Below are 16,985 nucleotides of genomic sequence, written 5' to 3'. Positions count from 1 at the left end.
CAGTTTACATTGGATCACAACCAAATTTGTCAGAGAAGTACTTGGGCCCCTTGGGCACTCAAGAAAAAACATAGGGGGTTTCCAAACGCCAAAAAAAAAAATACCAAACCATTTGAATTTTAATTTTAAGACCTGAAAATGGCATTAAATGGCTCTTTCTACCCAAAATAATTATCCCATTGTACTGATTTCAGTCTCATTCAAAGGTCTGCAAAAATGCTCCTGAAGTAGATTTACTTCCTTTGGATTTCAAAACCATAAAGGCTGTAAAATCACCTGGGGAGAGAGTAATAAGCATTTTTAAGTTCAGGAACATCAGTAATAAATCTGAAATTTGCCGTCTGCCACGAGTTCAGTTTTGATTAGCGTAAATGAAATCGAGAAGAAAGGTCTGATGCCATTTTTTTCCTTGACTGTGAACAAGTAAAACTCTTGATTTTGTTTTGAGTCCTTTCTTGTAATCTGGGGATTTAAAATTTTTCCTTTTTGGTTATTTTTTCACAGCCTGTGGGGAAATTTTACAGATTTTTTTTTTTCAGGCCTGTACTGAATACAACATACTTTGACAACATGACTGTTATTTTTGAGGTAGACTGTGCAAGCCGAGGTAACCGTAGAAAGTATAAAATAATACTGAACCTTAACTTTTTTAATCATTTTCTTCTAGTATTGTAGTTTCTTGTTGGCAGGGTCCAATTTACCAGTAGGCCTATGTAGCAGTGGCGTAACTATGAACCACAATGTGAGGGGCACGAACATTTTTTAACTCTATTTCTGTTCAATGTTGTTAAATTTTTTCGTGATCTAACTGAGTTTGAAAATGCTGACCTTGGTTCTGGCACAACAAAATTAAAGGATATGGCATTGAATAATGCACAATTTTAATTTTGAAGCCATTAATTATCATTAAAATAATAAATACAATAAAACATGAACATTAAAAATTTGTTATAATAAAACATATTGATGCACTCTGACTAAGTTTAGAATTTTAAAATATAATAAAAAATTATGGTTGAAAAACAAAAATAATAATATTTCTTATGTCAATATAAAACATAAATGAAAAATAAAGTGAAGCGTATTCCTTTATTAATGACAAAAAAATGGAATACTATGCCCAAAAGATTCTAAAATTTAAATGAATGATTCTAAAAGCATTTTTTTTTAAAATTGTATTAAGTATTGTAATTGATAATAATATGTCTCAATAAAAGTTATAAACTTTATAAGTATAATTTATACAATTTAGCTAAGTTATTGCTATTGAAATAATAAGTAACATCCTATATCATAATGTAAAATTCAGTCAAAACAACTTAGAAGAATTATAACAATGATGTATAAGATACGGTTACTGTTCTCAAGAAATAAACATTGAAGTTGAAAGTCTGACACATTAAAACTGATACACAATCAAAATCTGATCTTTCATATTTGCTTCAGGAACACTTTAAAATTGTAAGAAGAAAGAACACATTACATTCAAAGTTTAAATTTTCATTGAACTCATTCCTGCTTAAAATCAATATTAGTTACAAAATTCATAATGTAATTTGCAGGGAAGAAATGTGGGATCAAAAAATGCTTCCCGTTTAAAATTTCAATTTTAACAAGACTCATTCACACAGGATTAGCATAAAAGAATATCCTGGTTTTAAAAATTTATTATTTCATAAACTACTACACTTACAACTGTAAGTAATACATAAAAATAAATATAAACATTCCAAGTTTTTTGAACATTTGTGATTACTTAAATGTGCACATTCCGCAATGCTAGATTGGCCATGCAGGCGATGATGATTTACTTTTTCTGCATTGGCCTGCCAGGTCCCTCCAGACCTAACCCCATGTAACCTTTTTTTTATGGGGTTTCGTCAAAGACGGTGTTTATACACCGCCTATGCCTACAACATTGCAAGAACTTCAAGATTGCACATGTATAGCATTGCGAGAAAATGGCAGTGAAATACTCCAAAATGTATGGAACAAACTAGAATGCAGATCAGATGTGTGTCACGCTGCAAAAGGCGCACACTTTGAACATTTGTGACTGAAAAGAAACTTGGAATGTTTATCTTTATTTTTATGTATTATTTATAGTGCTAAATGTAATAGTTTATGAACTATAAATTTTTAAAACCCCGAAGCTTCTTTTATGCTAATTCGGTATTTAGAATCAATTCTAGTTAGAAATCCATTCTTGAAATCACAAGGGAGTTCACAAGTTGCTGCTTACCTGGCATGAATTTCAGGAGTGTTATCGTTATACTTGCTTCCCCTTTCCCACATGCCGAAATCAGGAGTACGATAGGCTCGTTCCACATAGTATACCAGGTTCTGCACAAAGCTCACTTCATCCATCGTATAAATGATCTAGTATGATGAAGAAGGGTATGAAAATGGTAAAACAGATGCTGATTGAACAATTTTATTTTAAAAAAACCCCACATTTTGATAGACAAAAAAAAAGTTGAAGATATTTACTACTAGAGAAAGATTTCAAAAGAAAAATTCCAAACATACTTTTGTTGAGGCCACTATAGAGATGAGCCGACGCATCAGATTAAGTTCAGCCATTTTGGATCCGAGCTTATGTTTGAGTGGTGGTCTTTTTGCGAGAGTTGATACCATTTGGTAATTTATCACCACAAGCAACTATTAGCGGCAGGTGAATTTTTCATTTAAAAAAAATATTATTTTTGGCCAATTCGACAAAACCCAAAACTTTGCTGTGGTAATTTCAGCTGTGCAACAATGAACTAGTATGTTGTGGCCATCACGAAACTTTCTTCTATATTTTTCCTTTTTCTGATCCCTCCCCATGCTTGACGAGGATGCAATATTCCTAACAAAAACAAAATGACACATGCAAAAACTTGACGACCATCCCAATGTCTGAATTATTGTAAAAGCAAAGCAAAGAGCGAAAATTGAAAGTTATTTTAAAAGCCTTGCTTGAATTAATTACAAGCATTTTATTTGTTAACAAACATAAGATGGCAACAGTTAAAAATTTTAAATCATTGAAATAATATTTCCGATCATTTCCATACAATTAAAATCACGAGAAATACGCAGACGACAATCTATTACGATTTATCTTTTTTATTGTTGCTTTAATAAAACTATTTTTATTCGCAAAAAAAAAAAAAAAATTCAACACCTCTTGGAGCGATTGGAGTCAAAATTGAACCAAAGCCTGTTTACGTATGGATTCACATATATTCCAAATTTCAAACAGAACGTAGCATTACTTCTTGAGATAGGGCACTCAAAATGGAAAAAAAGAACGGGCGATTGCGCTACCCCCCTTTTTAGCTGTTGACACCAAAATAAAATCAGCTCTTATACCCACTAAGGGCTACTTGTCAAAAAAAATTTTGTTTGATTCCGCTCGTTATTTCTTGAGATACAGCAGTCACAATTCACGACAAAAAACGTTCTATAACTCAACCCCCGTTTGAGCTATTGACACCAAAATTGAATCAGCACCTGCTCCAGTTAGGGGCAACATATGGACCAAATTTTGTTTGATTCCGCCAGTTACTTCCTGAGGAATAGCAATCACGCATAACTCAAAAAACGTCCCATTGCTCCACCCCCCTTGGAGGAATTCGCGCCAAAAACCAATGGGCACAAGTTCACATAGGGGCACATATGTGTACCAAATTTCGTTCGATTTCGTGCGATAGTTTTTGCTGTAGAGCGGCCACAAAAAACTGGTCACACACAGACGTGACACACAGACAGACAGACATTTTCCAAAAATAGTCGAAATGGACTCAGCACACCTCAAAACGTTGGAATCCGTCAAAATTCGAAATTTGCACGAATCCAATACTTTCTTCTACATATTAGATATAGAAGAAAGTAAAAATGAGATCCAAATGGCTAAACTTAAGCTGGGCTGTCTTACATAGTAACTCTAATTTCTGTTATTGGGAGCGAATTCAGATACCCCCCAGTTGTCATCATATTGTTACAAATCCTGTAAATAGTAATTATTGTAGTAACGTAACCTGTAAATAGTTTCCCGTAATGAATATGCAACCCCTTAACATATGGCTAAAGTATACGACCCCCCTATTCTTTCTTTTCTTATTTCATTCACTGATTTTATCAATGGAAGTGTAGTTGTAGAACGTTGTAGCATTTTCTGGAATATTTGAGAGATTTCTTTTCGGTGTGTATATAAGCCGTTAGCGATGGATAAAAAGTTAGTTTCGATTGAGATTTCGAACTGAGAGCGTATTTGCTCTGTTTATAGCGAGGCATTTCGCTGTGTTGTTTTCGTATTTGGAAGTAAATGCGTGTGTAAACGTTGAGTTTACGGTGTTGTGTGATAATTGCTTAATTGCTGATGATTAATTTAGCAGTTGTTGACGATCTTTCCTGTACATAGTGTAAATAAATTTCCTGTGTTTTTATCAAGAACTGTGTCTTCATTTCAAGAAAGTGGAAGTTGCACCAAATCCGTTACAATATGGTGATGTTTGAAACAAATTCATGCTAAGTTTAGCAAAACAATTCTGCACAGTGCCAAAACAAGGATTTTTCCGAGGAAGGGCAAAAACTTGGAGCCCTTGCCCCTCTTGCTTCGAGTTTTTCCATTGAGTATCAACAAAAAACACACAGAAATAGAGCAATTTTTTCATGTCCCCCTGGAGAGGGGCTTGTTCCCTTCTAGATTCGGTACTGTCAATGCCTTATGCTATTGGTTACACAATTTGGTATTAATGCTGACCATTTGACATTGGCTGAATCTGTTGGAACTTCTGATCAGGTAAGAAAAACACATTTGACAGTGAAATACAGAAAAGTACAATTTTAAACTGCAGTTAACGCCAATTTGATAAAAAGTAAAATGTTTTGAATTCTTAAAAAAAAGCAATAAAAACTGCTTCCTATTAAAAATCAACAACTGTTTTAGGTACATCAATAATAAATTTTACCAATGAAGTAAGTTTTAATGAACTCGACACAGACTGAGTATCTATTTCTCTTTAGCTTATGTCAATTGAATTACACACATCCTGCACATTTTGATTTCTGTTAGTCGCATAGTAAAATGGAAAAAATCAAAATCGTTAAGTAAGCCATGGAAAATTTATAGCATTAATACTATTCCCCTACCCCCTTAAAAAATGAGTAAACTACTGTGAGGCAATTTCCATACTATGAATATTTTTTGCTAAAAGTTCGTTACAAAAACAGACTAAAACATCTATATTGGAACATTAAATAATTTATATGATTGAAAATTTCTCAACAAAAAGAGATAAAGGAATACAGTGTAATGATACCCTTTTTAACGATTTTCTCAATTTAATGATACATTTCACTGGTCCGGATTTAACTGCATTGAAAGTCTATGCTCCTCAGTTTAACGATATTCTTGATTTAATGATAACTTTTTCTAGTCCCTTGACAATCGTTAAATTGAAGTTATACAGCAAGTAAATGATGCCTTTTGAAATAACAAAAAAAAAAAAAATTGCAAAATCAATTAAAATAAAAATCAGTCTAATTGGGAAAAACTCTACCCTGCAAACAAATTAATGATGCACCTTACAATTGAAAATCTGATTAGTAGATAAAAGTGGGAAGAGAAAAATTTTAACCAAACAGATTTTTTGGCAGTGTAAACATGTTATCTTGTTTCTCTTCTACTTATCCAAAAAAAAAAAAAAAGAAACATTTTTGTCACATAGTAAAATGTCTTACCAAGATTTTCTGCAATGTAACAAAACATAAAGTTGAAAAGGAACAATGATGGTAGATAAAGAATGAAATAAACAAATGAAAAATGAAAAATTACAATTATAACTTCCTTACATCATTTTTACAACACTATAGTAAAAATCCTCAGACAGTGAAGAGCAAAAAAAAAAAGCAACTCAAAAAGCCACAAAAGCTGATTTCACTTTTATTCACTTATTCGTTATATAGAATGTTCTTTGAACCAGTAATTAATTTTTCTTTTTTCTGTCTTTTTTTTTTTTTTTCCCATGTTTCAAAACAATAAAGATTAATACAAAGAAAGCAAGCTGCAGGACAAATAAAATCTTTTGTTCAAATATTTAGGCAAACTTGTCACATAATTTAAACATCAGTACAGAAATAGCTTTCCTTCTTACATCTTTTTTTTTTCCTTTTGCACTGTAGTTAATTAATAAAATCAAACATGTTTTTGTTTTTTTTCAACACAGGGATATAAGAATTTACCTGAAGTCCAGACATGATCATTTGAACCAAAAACAGCAAATATAAAGACACAACGTCAAGCTGAAAAAAAAATAAAGTTCATTTTGAAATTTAAGTTTAAAGCCATAAAGTATGAACATTTTTTAAAAAAATACTAACAGTTACTGAAAATAATTATACAATACTGATAAACCACACTACTTGTTAAAGTACTATTCAAAAAGGCAAAACGTCCTAAATATGTTACCAGCAAATATTACTTCATTTTACAAAAACAAATAAATCACTTTTAAGAACTAAAATAACTCTCAAGTAAACTTGAAATTAATTAATCAATTTAAAAGAAGAATGGTTACATCTATACGTAAAAGTCAGTTGGATATATACCTGATATTTATTGAAGTTACAGGAATACACATTTTTGAAATATGAATTTCATTTTCATTAATTCTTAAATTTTTAATTTATTTTAGATTTATAAAGTTTTCATAACAAATACTAAGCTTATTTTTTGAAGACAAAAATCTAAAAAAATACAATGAATTAAAACTGTATATTTTGACAAAACTGCATAACAGTAATTTTGTGCGTGAATGTGTGTCTTTTATGTGTCATTTACTTTTGGAAATAGTAGTAATGCAAAATAATAAGAAAAAACACAAAATCATTAGAGTTCAGAAGAAAAAAAATGCATTAAAAATTTTAGGTCATCCTATAGAAAATTTAAAAAAAAATTACTCAAGCAAAAATTTAACTGTGAGTACTAATAATATCACTTCTGTAATTTAATAACCTAACTAGAAGATAAATTTTTTATAAAGCGTTCAACACTAGACAGTTCATTTCCTAACATTAACTCCACAGTTCTCACCTGTTAAAAAACATAATCAATAAATTAAAAACAGCAATTTCATATCATATCAAAAGGGATGAAACAGCAGAATTATTAAAGTACTACTAAACTAACAGTGTTCATCAAAAAAGAAAAAAAAATGCTTTTGCAATTTTAAAATGAAGTTTTAAATATGACAAAATAGAATTTATATTAGGTTTAGTTAACTAGATTAGTGAGCATATATTTTATCAAATAAAGAAATTTATCATTACTATTATTGTTCTATTTCGAATGGCAAGGCACATAAACTAACGGAAAACAATAGCATTAGAACACAAACATAATAATACACTGAAAACATGGTTTGTACAGACAATTGGAAAAAAAATTTTAAGGAGTATTCAACAAACATGTTTTTCTAAAAACTATAGACATTTTAAAGGTAATAAAAACTCAACAAGATGAAACAATACTTTTGAGCAAAAAAAAAAAAAAAACTTGATAAAAACATCATACATAAAGCACGCAAATTGTAAATTATTATTCAATTATTAATGGATATTTGCTGTAATTATTTATTTGTTATTCTGCGAGTAAGTGCTATTCTATGTATTATTCTGTGAACTTATATGCAAAAATATTCCATCCAATAAGAAAGATAAATAACCGAAGTTTTTGAAACATGAGCTAATTGAATAGCTAACAAAAAGCAAAAAGGTAAAATATATTATGAAAACCAACTATAATAGAAAACAAGAGTAATAGTAAAACAATTGTTGAGTTTACAATAAAGTAGGTTCAAAATGTACACAGAACTTATGTTTCCATGTAAATGAAACAGATATTCGATGTACATGTTGAGCATGTTCGAAATGCGGTTGCTTCATGAAATTTTGTGAAATCTTCAATCCAAGAAGAAAGATAAACTAAGGTTTTTGTGGCAAGAGCTAAATTTTCAGTTGAAAACAAAATTGGTCTTATTTACCTGCAAATGTCCATACTGTCCAAGAACAGAACTGGACAGAGGCTGCCCAGTTTCTAGGTGGAATTTACTGTGCAGAGCAAATTCAGGACACTGATTCATTTTGTACTTCTCCAACTAAACGAATAAAAATTAATTCTTTTATACACCTGGCAAACCATAGACAGTGTTAAGTAAATGGCACAATTTTTTTTAAAAATTGCTTTCAGTGTCCTATCTTCTCTTTCAACATGCATAAAATATGAATTTATGAACTGGGGATTTCAATGTGTAATCAGAATTTGCCAGTCACTTTAAAGTGTTTTTACAAAGTTTCATATATGCTTTGTTAAGTTTTTAAAAATATATAGCAGTAGCTTTAACATATCTTTTATTGATTTTTAAAACTAGATACTAGCGCCTATTTTTAATTTGCTTTAACTGCTATTTGTCATTCATCGCCAAAATTTAAATTCCTCACTTTTTCTTCAGCTTGTCTCATCCAACAGAAGAGTATTCCTCTCATACACTTGACGCAACTTTGCCCCAACTCATAGGCCTTCCCTCTGTCATCATCAATCCTCCTAAAACAAAAAAAAAAAAAAATTCATTTCAAACAAATCACTCTATTTCCATGTAACAATCCGAAATATTTTTCCATGATATGAATTTTTCATTATTTTAATGACATTGAATTTGATTGGTAGAAAGTGCAAATGGGCGATTCTTGAAAAAAAATGTCCCGTGTATAACACTGAGTTTTTTATTTTATTGAAGTAGCTATTAATTAAATATGGGATTAACTGTTATGCTTTGATAGTATATTAAAGCATGTATTACTCCCCAACAGCATTATTTTTTGAAGGCTCTTTGGTTAGCTGGAGAAAATAAAAAACTTAGCTTTACACACAGGACATTTTTTCGAGAATTGCCCAAAAGTAGAGGAAATATTCAGTATGAAATTCATTGTTACAATAATACATTTCAAACTTGAAACATTTTTTATCAATAGTGTGACAAAAACATAAAATCGAGGCTCGACAGTACAGTAAAAACCTGCCTACAACAATACAGTTGGGACTTTAAAAACTTGTTATAGACAGGGCTGGGTTTAGGGGTGGGCAGGCGGGGCTACTGCCCCGGGGCCTCCACAACAAAGGGGCCCCCGCAATGAAATTTTTACAAAATATCCTAACTTTCACGGGTCGAAAATATCGGATATGTACATATATATCAATATATTCGGATATACAGTAGAAGACCGTTGTAACGCACACCTTGGGACCCGAGCTTTTGCGTTATACAGGTTTTTGCGTTATATAGATCATTTCACAAATTTTGAAACTAATGTTCAGAATATGTCTCTATATTAGCACTTCAGAATGAGTTTTATCTGCAATGAGTATTAAAGCACCAACATTACAATTAGTTATTCACAAATAAATATGTTTCACAATCAAAATCCTGCACTTCTGCTAGCTTCATGGTTTGCATAACAGCTGCATTTGCAAGAGCCATCTGGTATTTTCTGTTTACTGTAAGGGAGGTACTAATTTCCATCTAAAAGCTTTGGATTAAGATGGAAAGATGAAAAACTGTTTCAAAATAACAATTTTTATGTTTGCATAACAAAACAGAGGGCGTTTTTTAAACTTCAAAACCTATTGTTTACTTCTGGAAAGTTGTACGGTTTATAGAGAATTGCGTTATATAGGTCGGCGTTATAATGGTCTTCTACTGTATATCAAAGTATCGGATATTTTCGAAAGTATGATGATCTTTTCGAACCCTGATTAGGGGCCTCCACACTTCCAAATCCAGTCCTGGTTATAGACAGGTTATCATTACAGACAGATTTTTTATGCTGACATTTTGCGGAGACCAGGGAAAATATCGTTATAGACAGGTTTATTGTTGTAAACAGTATTGTTATAGACAGGTCTCACTGCATATAGTTGAATAAGTGAACAAGAAAAATAAAGGGTGTTTACAGCAAAATTTTTTGCCATGCCATGGGGATAATTGATTTGGTTTATTGAAAATGAATGTGGTTTCAAAAGGGCAATGAAGTCTGGTCATTAAAAATAAATTTAATTTATTGATGAAGTCTAAAGCTAATTAATATCGAAACACATCAAAACAAAAAGGGTTAGGTACACGCCTCAACGATTACAGACGAAGTTCTCCCTGCCAAAAGCAAACATACAACTGTCCACAATAAGGAGTGGCTTAAAATGATGTAATACAAAAAATAACATAATTTTTTTAAAAAAATACTAAGCACTTTTCATAATGCACTCAAAAGGACAAAATAACTTTTCTGGGTCCGTAAGGACAATTTAAGTATTCCTGTAGTTTTCAATTATTCCAAGAAAAAGGCTTCACAAACAAAGAAAAGTGCAGCTCAAGTCATGAGAGAATGTTTTTTCATTATCTAGCTTTCAATCATAAATTTGAGTGTTGAAACATATATATTTTTCTTAATGGGAAAGCATTTTTTTTTTTTTTTTTTTTTTTTTTTGAAATTACTTGAGCGCACTTTTTTTTTGTTTGTGAAGTCTTTTTCTTGGAATAATTGAAAACTACAGGAATACTTAAATTGTCCTTATGGACCCAGAAAAGTTTTTTGTCCCTTTGAGTGCATTATGAAAAGTGCTTAGTATTTTTTTAAAAAATTCTGTTATTTTAAAGTTTTTTGTTTTCAAAAAAAAAATTCTATTTTCGAATTTTTTTTTTTTTGCGTTAAGTTGTACTTTAAGATTAAACAAATCATTTCGTGAAATTCTGAAGTCTCTAAGTGGTCCAGTTGCTGAGATATAAGCAAAAGAATGGTTCAAAACTTACAAGTTACTTGTGATAAAGATCCTAATATGCCTCTTTACTTAGCCCTGTTATCGATTATTGGCATGGATGAGGATAAAACCCTAAGAAAGCAAAGAGAGTGAATAAATTTCACTCTTGCCCCAGAGAAGCCTTGATTCAAAATTTTTATTACGATTACTATTAATATTAATGTTGCAAGGCAACAAAATGTCTAACAATGTGTTTTATAATTAAACATCTCATGGGGAAATTATATGAAATTTGCGGTTTTCCATCCTATCTGAAATAATAATTTTATTTTAGAATTTTAATTTTTCATCGCTAAGTTGTGCCTCAAGATTAAGCAAATCATTTAGTGAAATCCCAAAGTCTTTAGGTGATCTAATTGCTGAGATATAATCGAAAGCAGACCTCAGATTTCTCCGTGACAATCAGGCCAAATATAATAAAAGTGCTTAATAAAAGGAAAGCGAATTAAACCATTCAGAAAAAGAAACCGTAAGTTTCGCTTCATGATTCAAATAGATAATATTGAGAAATAGAAACAATGAGCCTTTCATATCAGTCACTAGAAAAGTCTACAGAAAAAGAATCAGAAACCACAAATTCTTGATGGCGGACATTGCTCACTTGTATGCCTGGTAGAGACTCCAGACGGCAACGGCACAGTAGATGCTGTCTCTCACGGAGGCTATTTCCTTCTCATCGCTCATCTGGGGGAAGAGACCCGTCGTGGGGCTTTGAAAGTTCAGAATTTGTCTCTTCACTGCCAAAAAACAAAATAAAAATTGACGATAATAACAATTAAATTAACTATCAATCTCGAAAAAAATCTACATTTAAAATAATGACATGCAACTACTGCAAGTTCAAATTGATGTTCATCACCGACACCTGCTTAACCCTAGAGAAGTCGTGCTTCGGTCGATTCCCCCCCCCCCCCCGTTGTCAGATACTTCGCTCTATCCCACCACCCTTTATTCTAATAATGGGGCCCATCTGTGCAGCTGAAGGTCAGGCTCTCCTCAGCCCACACACTTAGTTCTGAGAATTTTCTTCGGTATTTCAAGGTTGCATAGCTTTTGGAAATGTATGTTGGTCATTTAGACCGATAGCGCGCCATCCTAGTCAGGTGTCATTTTCTCCAGCACTTCCTTTCTTACGCTTTCGTCTCACGGATCGCTACGGCGGGGAAAAGACCGAAGCGCGAGCACTAGCGTAACAAAAGGAAACGCGACTTCTCTAGGGTTAACACAAGTGTTAGGGGAGGTGTCATTTTGGCCGCCGAACAAAGGTTTTTATATAAAATACACTGCCAGCTCAGTCAATTCCAGCCGAGGACTGCAGTCTCGTGCTTATTAGCACTCATCAGCCTGGCATAGGAGTGACTGAGCTGGAGGTGGAAAACCTCTTAAAGAAGCCAAGAGTGCCAAACAAACTGGTAGCTAATACAGCCTTAGCCTTGGCTATAGGGCGGTAAATTACTGAACAAAGATTTTTATGCCAACAGCTCCTCTGTGTTTTCATAAAAAGTTTAATCCTTCCTTGAATTTTCCTAAGTCACTGTGCTATTTAAAATTATAAAGTTTTCAAGTAAATTGATTTTTTTTTTTAGTTTTTAAACCCAAACTAAAGGGTTTTACTCAGAAGGGGGGCAGGTGTCCCTTTGACTGGTTTAAGGAAAAAAGAGTTGTTAATACATTTACTGAGGCTGAAACAGAGGAGAAACTCAAAAATGCCACTTGGAACATACCATTTCAAGAACTTGAAGCATTCATAATGTTTTTTGTACATAAAAGAAAGCATTAGCCACAAGTTTCTGAAATGCAACTTAAGGCTTTAGCATTGACTGAGGTCATTAGCTATCACGTGATCAATCTACCTGTCGCTACCGGTTGAACTCGTCAAACGCAAGCAAATATTGCTGTAATTCTAGTGTTTAAATGAAAGCATCAAAAATTTTATCATACTACTTTATCTCTACATAATATAAAATGAAGTCTCCAAAAAGCGTCTGTGTGTTTGAACTCGCAAAACTCGAGAACTACCCGGCCGATTGCGCTGAAATTTTCAGTTTGTTCCTTTAAAGTCCTGAGAAGGTTTGCAGACCAGTTCGAATAAAAGTCGATGAATAATTCTTTTTTTGTTCCAATTTACGTCCAATTTTCACATAAATTCTCAAATATGGGGGTGAAAAATGACTTGCACATATTAATATTACATATCGTTAGAAAGGGTGGAATGTTCCGCGTTCTACGCAATTTGTTTCAATGCTCTAACTTCCTTATGGCGGGAGTTATTTGCGTTTTTACCTCGAATTTTGTTAGGCTTAGCTGAAATTTAGGCACTACTTCCTTCATTAAATAAATCACTAAAAAGTGAAGGAATTGTCATACAGCTTTCTTTTCGACGCCATCGGAAAAAGCGACCCTCTTTACTCCAGATCTAACTCGACCTATGGTCGAAAAAATGAGCTTTTATCTCGAAAGGATAAAAAGTTACAAGCCTTTTTAAATCAAGTTTAAGAAATCTCGATTCCGTTCAAATTGTGAACCATTTTCTTTCGCATTTTAATTCCTTAAACTTATTTTATTTTGTGTTTCCATGGTTACGCATTTTAAATTCATCTTTCTGGACTTAATTTCTTAAAAGTATTTTAATATCTGCCGTCACTGTTTGGAAGGGAAATATGATGTTTTTTTTGAGCAATCACGATTGCTTATTGTTCTCATTTGACCGTCTTTGGTGTCCATGCCTTTTTCCCCCCACCGTCACCTGCAAGCGCGACTCCATCCCCCAGTAGCTGCTCCTGGTCTGTAGCGTCCATGTCTCATACACATACGCACTCACACACATACACACATGCGCCTTTGCACACATACACACGCCAACGTTCATACTGTTGGATATAATTACATGTTATAGAGTTAATAGCCTACAGCTAAGCTGAAAATTAGGCAACTCATTTCCAACTGAATTTTGAGGGAGTGGTCTGCCCGAAGAAAATAAAACATGAATCACTTTTTAACATTGAAAACATTTATTTAACATGTATTATAAAATAGCTACATTACAATAGTTTAGTCCTCCAAAGAATATTAAATTATGCTAGGTCAAAAAGATCTTACAATAAGTCCATGCAGATGTCAAAAGTCCTGTCGACGTTCCACAGTGAATTCCCCACAGGTAGAGGGACAGCATCGCAATTTCCCCTAATTGCACGCAGGTCAGTTCATACCTCAGGAGTCAAATTCACCATATCCAGGAAAATATCGAAGATGGACTCGATCCTTTTCTTTGCATTGAAGACCAAACAACCCACTTAAGTTGGACTATAACTTTTCATTTTTATGAACATCATAACAGCACGCGCTTCCAAAAACTGGGGGCATCAATGACGAATCATTCTGAAAAATCCGACCTCCCCTGAGAGGCCAGTAGCAAAAACTTTATGAAGACATGGACGAACACATACACAAACAACACAAAACGAGAAGACAAGTGAGAGAGAGATCGAGCTACGGCCGGTCTGCGTATTTATGGCCAGATCCGACCGTGCTCCTAACAATGTGACGTTACCTTATTTGCATATTGCAAGAACAGCTCAACCCAGGAAAACACAGCTTGCAGGTTGCACAACTCTTATTTAATTCGACATTCAGCACCCAACACCTCAACATGGTTATCTCATGTGATCGACATGTGCTCTGTCGGAAGTTTACCGACTTCTGCCGAATGACGGCAACCAATCATAGCGTGCCACAAATTTTTCCGAACATTTCCGATTCAAACTCAAACATTTGAGTGTCGGTGGCAGGTGGATGGGATTTCCCGTGCAAGGTTTTTCCCGGAATGGCAAAAGGTAAGTTACAATTTTTTTTTTTTTAAACAATATTGGTGAAATCCTTCAAGAAACAAAAATAAAGGCATTTAGCCCAACACATACACACAGGTCTACGCACACACAAAAGCCTACACATACACAACTAGTACACACGTCTCTGTTCAAGAGGAGAGGTAGGCTCGGAGGGACAGGAGCCGTGTTCTAGAAACAAGCGAGTAGAGTAGTAACCAATGAGTAGGGTCCTGTCGAAACTCGTGATTGCGAAAAACATAATTTGAATTCAAAATTTCAGAATTCAAATTAATTTTTCTTTCTTTTTTTTTAAATTTATTTTTTTATGCCCGATTGTTGAATATACGTCACTTGACACAATTTTTATTTTCAAGGTAGACCGGGCAACGCAGCTAGTTTCTACTATATTGAGGGTTGAATAAAAAATTAACGATAACAGCATAAAATCGTACCTTGCCCATAATATGCATCCAGCTGCTTTATGGTGTCAGCATAATTTGCAATTTTCACCTGCTCGGCATCAATTTCTGTGAGACTCGCCAACCTGCTGCGATACTGGATGACGGCTGGAGTCACATTCTGACGGAACATCCTGCTCGGCCCTTCCAGCAAACTCTAAAAGAGACACCGAGTTAGAATTCCAAAAAAGTATTTAACTTATTAAACAATTTTCAAAGTATATTCAGTAAATTATAGAAATACATGAAATACACCGCCAGCTCAGTCATTTCCAGCCGAGGACTGCAGTTTCGTGCTTATTAGCACTCATCAGCCCGACATAGGAAAGTGACAGAGCTGGAGATGGAAAACCTCTTAAGGAAGCCGAAAGTGCCAAACAAACTGGTAGCTAATGTAGAATTAGCGCAGACCAGACGAGTGACCGAAGCAATGGTTCGGTTCAACTCGAATTTTAAAGGCGAGGCAGGTATATTCAGTAAATTATCGCCCTACAGTAAGGGCTAAGGCAGAAATACATGAAATACACCGCCAGCTCAGTCATTTCCAGCCGAGGACTGCAGTTTCGTGCTTATTAGCAGTCATCAGCCCGGCATAGGAAAAAGACTGAGCTGGAGGTGGAAAACCTCTTAAGGAAAGCCAAGAGTGCCAAACAAACTGGTAGCTGATATAGAATTAGCACAGACCAGACGAGTGACCGAAGCAATGGTTCGGTTCAACTCAAAGATTGAAGGCAAGGCATGGTATGTTCAGTAAATTACAGCCCATTAGCCAGGGCTAAAGCAAAAATGACTGAGCTGGTGGTGTATTTTATTTATTTCTGCTTTAGCCCTGGCTAATGGGCTGTAATTTACTGAACATACCATGCCTTGCCTTCAATCTTTGAGTTGAACCGAACCATTGCTTCGGTCACTCGTCTGGTCTGTGCTAAGTTACCGCCCTATAGCCAAGGCTGACGAGTGCTAATAAGCACGAAACTGTAGTCCTCGGATGGAATGACTGAGCTGGTGGTGTATTTCATGTATTTTTGCCTTAGTCCTGGCTATAGGGTGGTAACTCACTAAAAATACCATGCCTTGCCTCCAATCTTCGAGTTGAACCGAACCATTGCTTCGGTCACTCGTCTGGTCTGTGCTAATTCTATATCAGCTAACGGTTTGTTTGGCACTCTTGGCTTCCTTAAGAGGTTTTCCATCTCCAGCTCTGTCACTTTCCTATGCCGGGCTGATGAGTGCTAATAAGCATGAAACAGCAGTCCTCGGCTGGAAATGACTGAGCTGGCAGTGTATTTCATGAATTTTCAAAGTGTTTATATGTATAATTAAATCTGCAGTGTCCTTCTAGATAGAGCAAAATAACAGGATAATAAACATGATTTGAACTGTCAGGAAGGGCATAGTGCCAAAAGAAAACCAACTTCAAGAGTAAATATGATCTATTTGGAAACAGACTAAGTTCAATCTAGTTGAGCCCTGCTACCGGTTGTTTCTTTTTTACTTTCATGGGGGGTGTTCAGGAAGGGGTGGGGATTCATGGCACGAACTAGGTCATTGAAATTTTGCGACGGGGTCATTTTAGAGGGTTTTTGACTTAGTTCAGTGGGTCTTGTACTTGGGGGGGGGGGGGTTTGCTCCGTAACATTTAAGGGAAGCACCATCTCCCTTGGATGGATGGACATTGGAAACCACTGTTTAGGTTCGTATAAAATTGGATCCTCAACCAGAAGAAAACTTTTTAATCTTCTAACTCTCAAACATGAACTGGTTTTGTGCATTTGTTAATTATTCTTAGCTTTTGATGTTGGAAACAAATTAAACGCAGAGATATTTGCAGGGAAACAGTTT

At 34.2% G+C, this 16,985-nt stretch overlaps 1 protein-coding gene across 1 annotated transcript in view; it reads right to left on the bottom strand.

Moving 5' to 3' along the window:
• Positions 1–16,985, bottom strand: part of LOC129225664 (probable phosphorylase b kinase regulatory subunit beta) — a 94,098-nt gene that overhangs the window by 75,377 nt on the left and 1,736 nt on the right. Inside the window, exons 2-7 of the mRNA XM_054860140.1 lie at positions 15,138–15,300; positions 11,460–11,595; positions 8,488–8,590; positions 8,031–8,144; positions 6,232–6,291; positions 2,243–2,379 (exon numbers count right to left, since the gene is read on the bottom strand). Coding sequence (XP_054716115.1) covers positions 2,243–2,379; positions 6,232–6,291; positions 8,031–8,144; positions 8,488–8,590; positions 11,460–11,595; positions 15,138–15,300 — 713 coding nt within the window. The remainder of the gene's footprint in view (positions 1–2,242; positions 2,380–6,231; positions 6,292–8,030; positions 8,145–8,487; positions 8,591–11,459; positions 11,596–15,137; positions 15,301–16,985) is intronic.

Source organism: Uloborus diversus, chromosome 7, assembly GCF_026930045.1.
Source record: "Uloborus diversus isolate 005 chromosome 7, Udiv.v.3.1, whole genome shotgun sequence".
NCBI lineage: Eukaryota > Metazoa > Arthropoda > Arachnida > Araneae > Uloboridae > Uloborus > Uloborus diversus.
Note: the sequence above shows the minus strand (reverse complement) of the source record. Positions and strands in the feature narration are given on the sequence as shown.